The sequence below is a fragment of the Phocoena phocoena genome, chromosome 9 (genome assembly GCF_963924675.1).
Source record: "Phocoena phocoena chromosome 9, mPhoPho1.1, whole genome shotgun sequence".
NCBI lineage: Eukaryota > Metazoa > Chordata > Mammalia > Artiodactyla > Phocoenidae > Phocoena > Phocoena phocoena.
This window is the reverse complement of record NC_089227.1, coordinates 60104828-60117719: the sequence shown is the minus strand read 5'-3', so window position 1 is coordinate 60117719 and position 12892 is coordinate 60104828. Positions and strand designations below refer to the sequence as shown.

At 42.1% G+C, this 12892-nt stretch overlaps 1 protein-coding gene across 2 annotated transcripts in view; it reads left to right on the top strand.

The window, feature by feature from the left end:
• NOD1 (nucleotide binding oligomerization domain containing 1) overlaps positions 1 to 12892 on the top strand; it is a 44803-nt gene that overhangs the window by 13622 nt on the left and 18289 nt on the right. The window contains exons 7-8 of one of the 2 annotated variants that reach the window (XM_065883536.1): positions 9642 to 9725; positions 10605 to 10688. In XM_065883536.1, the coding sequence (XP_065739608.1) occupies positions 9642 to 9725; positions 10605 to 10688 (168 nt within the window). The remainder of the gene's footprint in view (positions 1 to 9641; positions 9726 to 10604; positions 10689 to 12892) is intronic. The other variant, XM_065883537.1, reaches the window with a different exon arrangement.

The following is a 12892-nucleotide window of genomic DNA, read 5'->3' as shown; positions in this document are numbered from 1 at the left end:
TTCTTTGGAGAAATGTCTATTTAGGTCTTCTGCCCATTTTTTGATTGAGTTGTCTATTTTTTTGATATTGAACTGCATGAGCTGTTTGTAGATTTTGGAGATTAATCTCTTGTCAGTTGCATTGTTTGTAAGTATTTTCTCCCATTCTGTGGGTTGTCTTTTTGTTTATAGTTTCCTTTGCTGTGCAAAAGCTTTTGAGTTTAATTAGGTCCCATTTGTTTATTTTTGTTTTTATTTCCATTACTCTAGGAGATGGGTAGAAAAAAATATTAATGTCAAAGAGTGTTCTTCCTATGTTTTCCTCTAAGAGTTTTATGGCACCAGGTCTTACATTTAGGTCTTTAATCCATTTTGAGTTTATTTTTGTGATGGTGATTAAAGAATGTTCTAATTTCATTCTTTTACATGTAGCTGTCCAGTTTTCCCAGCACCATTTATTGAAGAGACTGTCTTTCCCCCATTGTATAGTCATGCCTCCTTTGTCGTAGATTAATTGAACATAGGTGCATGGGTTTATTTCTGGGCTTTCTATCCTGGTCTATTGATCTGTATTTCTGTTTTTGTACCAGTACCATACTGGTTTGATGGCTGTAGCTTCATAGTATAGTCCGAAGTCAGGGAGCATAATTCCCCCAGCTCCGTTTTTCTTAAGTTTGCTTTGGCTATTCAGGGTCTTTTGTGTTTCCATACGAATTTTAAGATTTTTTGTTCTAGTTCTGTGAAAAATGCCATTGGTAATTTGATAAGGATTGCACTGAATCTGTAGATTGCCTTGGCTACCCAAGTCATTTTGACAATATTGATCCTTCCAATCCAAGAACGTGGTATATCTTTCCTTCTGTTTGTGTCATCTTCGATTTCTTTCATCAGCGTCTTATAGTTTTCAGAGTACAGGTCTTTTGTCTTCTTAGGTAGGTTTATTCCTTGATATTTTATTCTTTTTGATGTGATGGGAAACGGGATTGTTTCTTGAATTTCTCTTTCTGATCTTTCATTGTAAGTGTACAGAAATGCAACAGGTTCTTGTGTATTAATTTTGTAACCTGCAACTTTACCAAATTCATTGATGAGCTCTAGTAGTTTTCTGGTAGTAAGTATCCTTAGGATTTTCTATGTATAGTATCATATCATCTGCAAACAGTGACAGTTTAACTTCTTCTTTTCCAATTTGGATTCCTTTTATTTATTTTTTTCTTCTCTGATTGCCATAGCTAGGACTTCCAAAACTATGTTGAATAAAAGTGGTGAGAGTGGACATCCTTGTCTTGTTCCTGATCTTAGAGGAAATGCTTTCAGCTTTTCACTGTTGACCATGATGTTACATGTAGGTTTGTCATATATGGCCTTTATTATGTTGAGGTATGTTCCCTCTATGCCCACTTTCTGGAGAGTTTTCATCATAAATTGTTGTTGAATTTTGTCAAAAGCTGTTCCTGAATCTATTGAGATGATCATATGGTTTTTATTCTTCAGTCTGTTGACATGGTGTATCACACTGATTGATTTGCAGATATTGAAAAAGCCTTGCATCCCTGGGATAAATCCCACTTGATCATGGCGTATGATCCTTTTAATGTATTGCTAGTATTTTGTTGAGGATTTTTGCATCTATGTTCATCAGTGATATTGGCGTGTACTTTTCTTTTTTGTGTGGTAATTTTGTCTGGTTTTGGTATCAGGGTGATGGTGGCCTCACAGAATGAGTTTGGGAGCTTTCCTCCCTCTGCAATTTTTGGAAGAGTTTGAGAAGGAGAGGTGTTAGCTCTTCTCTAAATGTTTGGTAGAATTCTGTGAAGCCACCAGGTCCTGTCCTTTTGTTTGTTGGGAGTTTTAAAAATCACAGTTTCAATTTCAGTGCTTGCGATTGGTCTACTCATATTTTCTATTTCTTCCTTGTTCGGTCTTGGGAGAGTGTACCTTTCTCTAAGAATTTGTCCGTTTCTTCCAGGTTGTCCATTTTATTTGCATACAGTTGCTCATAGTAGTCTCTTTTGATCCTTTGTATTTCTGTGGTGTTTGTTGTAACTTCTCCTTTTTCATTTCTAATTTTATTGAGTCCTCGCCCTTTTCTCTTGATGAGTCTGGCTTAAAGATTTATCAATTTTGTTTATCTTTTCAAAGAACCAGCTTTTAGTTTCATTGATCTTTGCTACTGTTTTGTTTCTATTTCATTTGTTTCTGTGCTGATCTTTATGATTTCTTTTCTGCTACTAATTTTAGGTTTTGTTTGTTCTTCTGTCTCTAGTGCTTTAGGTGTAAGGTTAGGTTGTTTATTTGAGATTTTTCTTGTTTCCTGAGGTAAGCTTGTATAGCTATAAACTTCCCTCTTAGAACTGCTTTTGCTGCATCCCATAGGTTTTGGATTGTTGTGCTTTTCATTTTCATTTGTCTCTAGGTATTTTTTGATTTCCTCTTTGATTTCTTCAGTGATCCACTGGTTGTTTAGTAGCATATTGTTTAGCCTCCATGTGTTTGTGATTTTTACAGTTTTTTTCTTGTAGTTGATTTCTAATCTCATAGCATTGTGGTCGGAAAAGATGCCTGATATGATTTTACTTTTTGTAAATTTACCAAGGCTCACTTTGTGGCCCAGCATGTGGTCAGTCCTAGAGAATGTTCCATTTGCACTTGAAGAATGTGTATTCTGCTGCTTTTGGATGGAATGCTGTATAAATATCAATTAAGTCCATGTAGTCTAATGTGTCATTTAAGGCCTGTGTTTCTTTACTGATTTTCTGTCTGGATGATCTGTCCATTGATAAAAGTGGTGGGGTGTTAAAGTCCTCCACCATTACTGTGTTACTGTTGATTTCTCCCTTTATGGCTGTTAGTATTTGCCTTATATATTGAGGTGCTCCTATGTTGGATGCATATATATTTACAGTTGTTATATCTTCTTCTTGGATTGATCCCATGATTATTATATAGTGTCCTTCTTTGTCTCTTGTAATAGTCTTTATTTTAAAGTCTATTTTGTCTGATATGAGTATTGCTACTCCAGCTTTCTTTTGATTTCCATTTGCATAGAATACCTTCTTCCATCCCCTCAGTTTCAGCCTGTTTGTGTCCCTAGGTCTGAAGTGGGCCTGTTGTAGACAGCATATATATGGGTCTTGTTTTTGTATCCATTCAGCCAGTCTGTGTCTTTTGGTTGGAGCATTTAATCCATTTACATTCAAGGTAATTATCCATATGTATGTTCCTATTGCCATTTTCTTAATCATTTTGGTTTTTTTTTTTTTTTTTGTGGTACGTGGGCCTCTCACTGTTGTGGCCTCTCCCGTTGCAGAAAACAGGCTCCGGATGTGCAGGCCTAGTGGCCACGGCTCACAGGCCTAGCTGCTCCATGGCATGTGGGATCTTCCTGGACCGGGGCATGGACCCATGTCCACTGCACCACCAGGGGAGCCCGAGTTTGTTTTTGTAGGTCTTTTTTCTTCCCTTCCTCTTTTGTTCTCTTCTCTTGTGGTTGGATGACCATCTTTAGAGTTGTGTTTGGGTTGCTTTTTCTTTTGTGTGTGTGTATCTATTGTAGTTTTTGGGTTTGCTGTTCCCGTGAGGTTTTTTAATTTTTGAATTTTATTTTATTTGTTTTTTTATACAGCAGGTTCTTCCCCCCCCACCTCAGCAGACATTTGATTGCCAGTTAACTTTATTTATTGGGAATATACGTATCAAGTATATAAAATGGAGTTTAACAAGCAATTACAAAGGAAATACTTTGTACAACTACCACCCAAATCAGTAACCCCCAAAACTCCAAATATGCACACCCCCTTTACAACTTCACTGTCATCTTTGTCTGTAGGCAGCATCTAGTTGGGTTTTGCCTTTTTATCTAAACTGACAGTCTCTTTTTAATTGGTATGTTTAGATTAGTCACATTTAATGTGATTACTGATTGGATTAAAATCTATTACTTTGCCACCTCTTTTCCGTTTGGTCCAAACTTTTGTTTCTTTTTCTTGCATTAATGGGGATTTTTTTTTAATGATTACATTTTGTTTCCACTATCGATTTATTACTTATACCTCTAAAATTTAGGTCTTCTGCCCATTTTTGGATTGTGTTGTTTCTTTAATATTGAGCTGTATGAGCTGTTTATATATTTTGGAGATTAATCCTTTGTCTGTTGATTCGTTTGCAAATATTTTCTCCCATTCTGAGGGTTGTCTTTTCATCTTGTTTATGGTTTCCTTTGCTGTGCAAAAGCTTTGAACTTTCATTAGATCCCATTTATTTTTGTTTTTATTCCCATTACTCTAGGAGGTGGATCAAAACAGATCTTGCTGTGATTTATGTCAAAGAGTGTTCTTCCTATGTTTTCCTCTAAGAGTTTTATAGTGTCCGGTCTTACATTTAGGTCTCGAATCCATTTTGAGTTTATTTTTGTGTGTGGTGTTAAGGTGTTCTAATTTCATTCTTTTACATGTAGCTGTCCAGTTTTCCCAGCACCACTTATTGAAGAGACTGTCTCTTCTCCATTGTATATCTTTGCCTCCTTTGTCATAGATTAGTTGACTATAGGTGCATGGGTTTATCTCTGGGCTTTCTATCTTGTTCCATTGATCTATGTTTCTGTTTTTGTGCCAGTACCATACTGTCTTGATTACTGTAGCTTTGTAGTATAGTCTGAAGTCAGGGAGCCTGATTCCTCCAGCTCCGTTTTTTTCCCTCAAGACTGCTTTGGCTATTTGGGGTCTTTTGTGTCTCCATACAAATTTTAAGATGATTTGTTCTAGTTCCGTAAAAAAATGCCATTGGTAATTTAATAGGGACTGCATTGAATCTGTAGATTGCTTTGGGTAGTATAGTCATCTTTACAATATTGATTCTTCCAATCCAAGAACATGGTATATCTCTCCATCTGTTGGTATCATGTTTAATTTCTTTCATCAGTGTCTTATAGTTTTCTGCATACAAGTCTTTTGTTTCCCTAGGTAGGTTTATTCCTAGTATACAGCAGGTTCTTATTAGTCATTAATTTTATACACATCAGTGTATACATGTCAATCCCAATCGCCCAGTTCATCACACCACCACCACCACCACCCCCGCCGCTTTCCCCAACTTGGTGTCCATACGTTTGTTCTCTACATCTGTGTCTCTATTTCTGCCTCCCATGAGGTTTTGATATGGCAGTCTATATATGTACAAGGTTGTTTTAAGTTGCTGGCTTCTTTCCCACCTAGAGGAGTTCCTTTCACATTTGTTGCAAAGCTGGTCTGGTGGTGCTGAATTCTCTTAGCTTTTACTTGTCTGTAAAGCTTTTGATTTCTCTGTCTAACCTGAATGAGATCCTTGCCAGGTAGAGTAATCTTCGTTGTAGGTTCTTCCCTTTCATCACTTTAAATATATCATGCCACTCCCTTCTGGCCTGCAGTTTCTGGTGAGAAATCAGCTGATATCCTTATGGGAGTTCCCTTGTATGTTGTCATTTTTCCCTTGTTGCTTTTAATATTTTTTCTTTAATTTCTGTCAATTTGATAACTATGTGTCTTGGTGTGTTCCTCCTTGGGTTTATCTTGTCTGGGACTCTCTGCACCTCCTGGGCTTGGGTGACTGTTTCTTTTCCCACGTTAGGGAAGTTTTCAGCTATTATCTCTTCACATATTTTCTCAGGTCCTTTCTCTCTCTCTTCTCCTTCTGGGACCCCTATAATGTGAACATTGGTGCATTTAGTGTTGTCCCAGAGATCTTTTAAGATTGTCATTTCTTTTCTTTTTTTTTTAAACTGGGCCAACCTTTTTTTTTTAAAAAAAACCCCACATTTGTTTATTTATTTATTTTTGGCTGTGTTGGGTCTTCGTTTCTGTGCAAGGGCTTTCTCTAGTTGTGGCAAGCGGGGGCCACTCTTCATTACGGCGTGCGGGCCTCTCACTATCGCGGCCTCTCTTGTTGCGGAGCACAGGCTCCAGATGCGCAGGCTCAGTAGTTGTGGCTCATGGGCCTAGTTGCTCCACAGCATGTGGGATCTTCCCAGACCAGGGCTCGAACCCATGTCCCCTGCATTAGCAGGCAGATTCTCAACCACTGCGCCACCAGGGAAGCCTGTCTTCATTTCTTTTCATTCTTTTTTCTTTATTCTGTTCTGTAGCAGTGATTTCCACCATTCTGGCTTCCAGCTCACTTATCTGTTCTTCTGCCTCACTTATCCCGCTATTGATTCCTTCTGCTGTATTTTTTATTTCAGTTATTTTATTGTCTGTCTCTTTGTTCTTTAGTTCTTCAAGGTCTTTGTTAAACATTTCTTGTATCTTCTCAATCTGTGCCTCCATTCTTTTGCCGAGATCTTGTAACATCTTTCTTATCATTACTCTAAATTCTTTCCTGGGTAGATTGCCTATCTCCACTTCACTTAGTTGTTCTTCTGAGGTTTTATCTTGTTCCTTCATCTGGGAAATATTCCTCTGCTGTCTCATTTTGTCTAACTTTCTGTGATTGTGGTTTCCTTTCCACAGTCTGCAGGGTTGTAGTTCTTGTTGCTTCTGCTGTCTGCCCCCTGATGGATGAGGCTGGTCTAAGAGGCTTGTGCAGCCTTCCTGGTGGGAGGGACTGGTTCCTGCCCACTGGTGGGTGGAGCTGGGTCTTGTCCCTCTGATGCACAGGGCTGTGTCAGGGGGTGTGTTCAGCCGGCAGTTGTGTGGTCAGGAAGACTTTAAGCAGCCTGTCTGCTGATGGGTGGGGCTGTGTTCCCACTTGGTTGGCCTGAGGTGACCCAGCACTGGAGCCAACATGCTATTGGGTGGGGCCAGGTGTTGGTGAAAATATGGCAGCCTCCAGGAGGGCTCACACCAATGACTACTCCTGAGAACTACCGCCACCAGTGTCTTTGTCCCCACAGTGAGCTACAGCTGCCCCCTGCCTTTGCAGGAGACCCTCCAACACCAGCATATAGGTCTGGCCTAGGCTCTTAGGAGAGGCCACTGCTTTTTCCCCTGGGTCCTGGTGTGCACAATACCTGTGTGTGCCCTCCAAGAGTGGAGTTTCTGTTTCCTCCAGTCCTGTGGAATTCCTGTGATCAAATCCCGCTGGCCTTCAAAGGTAGATTCTCTGGGGCTCTTCCTCCTCCCATTGCCAGACCCCCAGGCTGGGGAGCCTGACGTGAAGCTCAGAATTTTCACTCCTGTGGGAGAACTTGTGTGATAGTTTTCCAGTTTGGGGGTTGTCCACTTGGTGGGTATGGGATTTGATTTTATCACGATTGCTCCCCTCAAACTGTCTCGTTGTGGGTTCTTCTTTGTCTTTGGATGCAGGACATCTTGTTTGGTAGGTTCCAGCATTTTTTTCATCAATGGTTGTTCATCATTTAGTTGTAATTTTGGTGTTTTCATAAGAAGAGGTGAGCTCACATCCTTCTACTCTGCCACCTTGGCTCTGGAGGCTTTTTTTTTTTTTTGCGGTAAGTGGGCCTCTCACTGTTGTGGCCTCTCCCGTTGCGGAGCACAGGCTCCGGACACGCAGGCTCAGTGGCCATGGCTCACGGGCCCAGCCGCTCCGCGGCATGTGGGATCTTCCTGGACTGGGGCACGAACCCGTGTCCCCTGCATTTGCAGGCGGACCCTTAACCACTGCGCCACCAGGGAAGCCCTCTGGAAGCTTTTTTAATTCAATTTTTTATTGAAAATACACATAACAAAAGTTACCATCTTAACCTTTTAAGTGTACAGTTCAGTGGCATTAAATCCATATAGTTGTGCAACCATCACCATGATCCATCTCCAGAACTCTATCTTGCAAAACAGAAACTCATTCTCCCCTCCCCTCAGCCCTGGCAACCACCTTTCTATAGTATCCTCTGTTCCTGTGAATTTGACTACTGTAGGGAGTCATATAAGTGGAGTCATACAGTATTTGTCTTCTTTTGTGACTGGCTTATTTCACTTAGCATGATGTCCTCAAGGTTCATCCATGTTGTAGCATGTGTCAGACTTCCCTTCCTTTTTAAGGCGGTGTAATAGACCATTCTATATATATACCACAGTTGTTTATCCATTCATCTGTCAGTGGACACTTGGATTGTTTCCACCTTTTAGCTCTTGTGAATAATGCTGCTATGTACATGGGTGTACATGTATCTCTTTGAGACCCTGCTTTAAATCCTTTTGGGTGTATACCCAGAAGTGGAATTGCTGGATCACATGGTAATTCTATTTTTAATTTTTTGAGGAACCACCATATCGTTTTCTGCAGCAGCTATACCATTTTACATTCCTACTAACAGTGCACAGGGGTTCCAATTTCTCCACATCCTTACCAACAACTTGTTATTTTCTGGTGTTTTGATAGTAACCATCCATACGGGTGTGAGGTGATATTTCATTATGGTTTTGGTTCAGGAGACTACAGCTTTTCATAGAGTTATGATTTTTTCTCTGATTCTAAAAGAGACATAGATAATTTTATTTGTAAACTATGGAAAATATGAACAGTATAATGGAGATCATCTTCTCAGAAATAATTATTGTCAACACTTGAGGTCAGGTAAGCTTTCTTGCTCTCTCTCATGCAGTTTATGTTATCTCTATACTATTTTTTTTAATATGGTAGAGGTCAAACTATCTGTATAGAATTTTATTCTACCTTTTTTCCACTTAATCTCATGTCATGAGTAGTTTTCCACTTTATTCAAAGTTTGATACCATGCAGTTTTATCTAGTACACACACTTTTTACGCAAAATGCTGAAAACTCTCATTCTGGGGTTTTAGAAGCTGTACCGGCAGGGACGTCAGCAGGCCGCTTGCCTGGTGAGAGCATGTAGCTGAGGCAGCCCCAGTTCTGTGGTGAGCCTGGCAGACTTGCTTTCTGTAGACGGTGACCCTCAGCCTTTTAGGAATAGCTGACTCTTATTATAGGCTCAGCACTGTTTGGAGTGCTTTGCATATATTAACTCACTGAATCCTCACAACAACTCTGTGAGGAAATGCTCTTCTTATACCTGCTTTACAGACGAGACTAAGGCCTCAGAGACTACGCATTACCCAAGCACGCCCAGGTGGTGGGGGGCAGGGCCAGGATGGGAGCCCAACGTCTTACCATGCAGACCCTCGATTTAGCCAGATCCTCTAAGGCTTTCTACTGTGGGGGAGAGAATATGGCTTGTCATGGCACCTCCCCACCCAGACTGCAACAATCTGAACAACGTGGTTTGGTCACCTCCTCTTTACATACCAGGGAAATTGCCGATAAGTTTTCTCAGTGTGCTTTCTGATCTTTGCTTCATGCAAGACCGACTATGTCTTCAAGAATGTCCGGCACCCCTGCACAGGGTCAAATGGATATTGGGTCTGGCACCGCCACAGGCCTTCCTTTCAAGTTGCCACCAACCTGTATATCCTGCAGGTGACATTTCAGGGATAGTTGTGAGCTTAGGCTCTGACTAACAGCTCTCCAAAAGCTCAGGGGTGAGACTTGGTTCCTAGTTGTGCAGCTGTCTGATTTGATTTCTGTTCACAAGCTTTCTACTGCTTTTTTCCTCCCGAGCAGCTCACTAAGGGGCTGGTGGAGGGGTTCATCTCCAGACCACAGCTCCAGGGATGGAGCAGAAACATCTGTGTGTTGAGTATACACGCCATGGCCACGAGCAGAAAATAAGGGATGAGCATGAGGTAACTTTCACTGTCTTCCCTCTGCCCTCAGGATGTGGGGCAATCAAATCGGTGATGAAGGAGCAAGGGCCTTCGCAGAGGCTCTGAGGAACCACCCGAGCTTGACTAACTTGAGGTAACTGCTGCCTTCTGAGAACTGCCGTCTTCAGGGCCAACCTGGTCACTCCGTGTTCCTCTTGTTTTACCAGAGGAGGAGCCAGGGGAAAGAGGGTGGCTGGCATTCCTAACAGGGAAGGTATTTGTGTGTGTGGTCTTTATCGACATAGAAGAGGTGTACAGTTAAGTATATTATGCTTAAGTTTTCAGCTCTGTGATGTGACATGTGTGCACACTAGTCAGATCGAGACTAGACATTGCCAGCCCCTGTGTAGTCTTCCTGTGCCCCTTGGGGGTTGGGGAGGAATTCTTCAGTCCAGACAAAACTGAAAGACACTGGGCCGCAGATTCCTGCCCCCTCCTCATTTCTCAGGATGGTGCTGGGACAAGAGGGGACCCTTCACCTCTGTAAACAGACTTGGTCCTCCCTGGCCCTCCTTTAGGCCTCTGGCCAAATCTCTGAGACTCGGGGGTCTCCTGGTTGCCTGTGTCCTTCCTGTCACTGACAAAGGGTTAAATACGGTGGGCGCAGTAGCAGAGTTCCTTCCATACAAGAACAGAGGAAACTTCTCCAGGCCTCACCGACAGGCGCCTGTAAGGTGTCAGCCTCCAAAGCAGAGCTCGCCAGGCGTCCTCAGCCCGTGTGACCAGGTCTTGCCATGTTCCGTTTCCTGTCTGGCCTCTCCTCGAGCAGTCTTGTGATTGGCCTCGTCCTGGGCGCTGGAGCGGCAAAGGCTGAGTGGCTGCTGGTGAGGCCGGCACTTACGCTTCCTGCTTCAAATCAGCCCAGGCAGGAACCACGTCCAGGTGGAGTCTTGCCAGCTGTTTTAGTTGCTGAAACCAAAGCCAAATGTAGACGTGTTTTTAATAACCTACCCCAAATGTTTTTCCTTCCTAGTCTTGCATTCAATGGCATTTCTACAGAAGGAGGAAAGAGCCTCGCGTGGGCCCTGCAGCAGAATGCGTCTCTGAGAATATTCTGGTAATGACCAGAGTCACTTTGAACGGTTGGGTCTCAGGGATTTTTCCAAAGACTGTGCACAGCCTGGAATCTTAACTGAAAGAGTGCCTCTCCGTTGTAAAGGCTCTAGGCCTTTCCTCAAAGGAAGGTTTATAATTTCATTTCCTCCTAGAGAAGAAAATAGCCATTCCCAGAAGCACAAACAAGTACAGAATAGGTGGAATGGGTCCCAGGAACATGAGTTTGAGACCTTAGCCTTCTTTGCCCACCCTACGCCTCAGGAAAACCAGAAGGCTAGTTATTCTGTCAGGATATCCTTGGAACACCCTCAGATATGCCTTGAGGAGTCCAACTTTCATTCATTCACTTGTCTCAGAACTTTCTCCCTTCGTCCTCTTAAACTGCCTACCCCCCGTGCAGCCTCCTCTGTCCCCAGGTAGTCACATCAGGACTTGGCCTTCATGCTCCAGCTCACCTGTCACGGGAAGCCCACAGCCCTCGCTCCCTCTCTGCACTCCAGGGCCACTAGTTAACTGTGTGTTACCTTCTGAAAGTGATGTTTTCTTTCTTTTGGTTGTTCCTTTTTTCGGTCATTTACCGTATTTTTATTTATTTACTTGCCTGTATCATAAATTGCTTCCGGGAAAGGAAGTTATATTACAAGTCTCTGTATCCTCCTAATGAGATATTGGCTAAATTAGTTAATGAAAATGTCGTCATTATGAGAATTCAGATACTAGACCTGCTGGCCAGTAAGTGCATTTTCCTTTTCCCCTCAAAAAAATCTTTTAAAAGATTTTGAAAAGTAATACATGCTTTTTTGAAAACAATATAATACACTGAAGTTGGGAAAGTAGGAAGTGAAAGAACCTCCTCCCTCATGCTTTCTAAATATAATATTTTATTTCTAGCATTTGAATGTATATTCAAATAAATATCGCTTTTCTTATGAAACTGAATAGTATTTAGCAAGTGACTTAAAAAAATATCTCAACTATGTATTGTACATATTTGACACGTCCTTCCTTTTATGTCAGGGTTTTTCAATCTCAACACTGTTGGCATTTGGGTCCAAATAATTCTTTTTTGTTGAGAGGCTGTCCTGTGCATTGTAAGATGTTTAGCAGAATCCCTGGCCTCTACCCATTAGATACCAGTAGTAACCCCTAATTGTGACAGTCGAAATTGTCTCCAGACATTGGCAAGTGTCCCCTGGAGAAGCCACCCCAGTTGAGAACCACAGGTCTAGGGGGATAATAACAATGTCAATCCCCAAAATCTCTTGAGTACTCACTGTACATCACACATTGTTCTCAGCCTTTTCCATGTATTAACTCATTCTCACAACTGTGGTATGAGGGCTGTACCATTACTGTTCACATTTGCTGGTGAGAAAACTCAGGCCCAGAGAAGTTCAACCACGTGCTGTGGTCGCCCTGCTAGTAAGCCATTGCCAGCCGGCATGTCTGGCTCAGAGCATCTTGAGCCCCATGCTCTTCTGCCTCTTTCTTTATCCTACCTCATTCTCTCTAATGGTTGCACACTGTCCCTTGAATGTACACTCACAATGTATTTTGCTGGCTGCCTCTACTGATACTGAAATTTGTTCACACCTTACATTATGACCGAAAAGACTGCAACCAATACTGCGTGCAACCAATACTGCGTGTACAGAACCTGTGTGTAATGTCTTTGCACACCACAGGGTGGATTTCTAGACGTTGAATTGTTGGCCCAAAGTGAAACACATTTAAAGTGTGGATAGACACTACCAAATTGCCCTTCAAGGAATGATTTTTTATATGTTCTTTATATTCATTTCTCCTTCCTTACTTATTCTTTCATCCACTGGCACAACAGGGTTTAATTCTCTTTACAACCAGGAACTTCTAGCCCTCTGTACTTTATCCAGACCACTTCCTGCTTTTACGAACAACTGAGAGACTTCCTGAACTTTCAGTCACAGAACTCAGGTCCTTCATAAGTGGCCTCGGAGCAAAGTGATGAACACATTTTAATGCGCAGTCGGCAGGCTTTTCTAGGTCTTCATCTGACTGTGTTTAGTAACACACTGTCCATGGTGTTCAAGGGATCTTAACGGCTGAGATCCGAGAAGCAGGCACTGGCCCGTCGCTTTCTCTGGGCCCATCTTCTGAGAGATCTGAGGGCTCAGCAAGGATGGGGAGGGAGTATGGGCTACCCCCGCAGCAGCAGGGCTAAGAAGT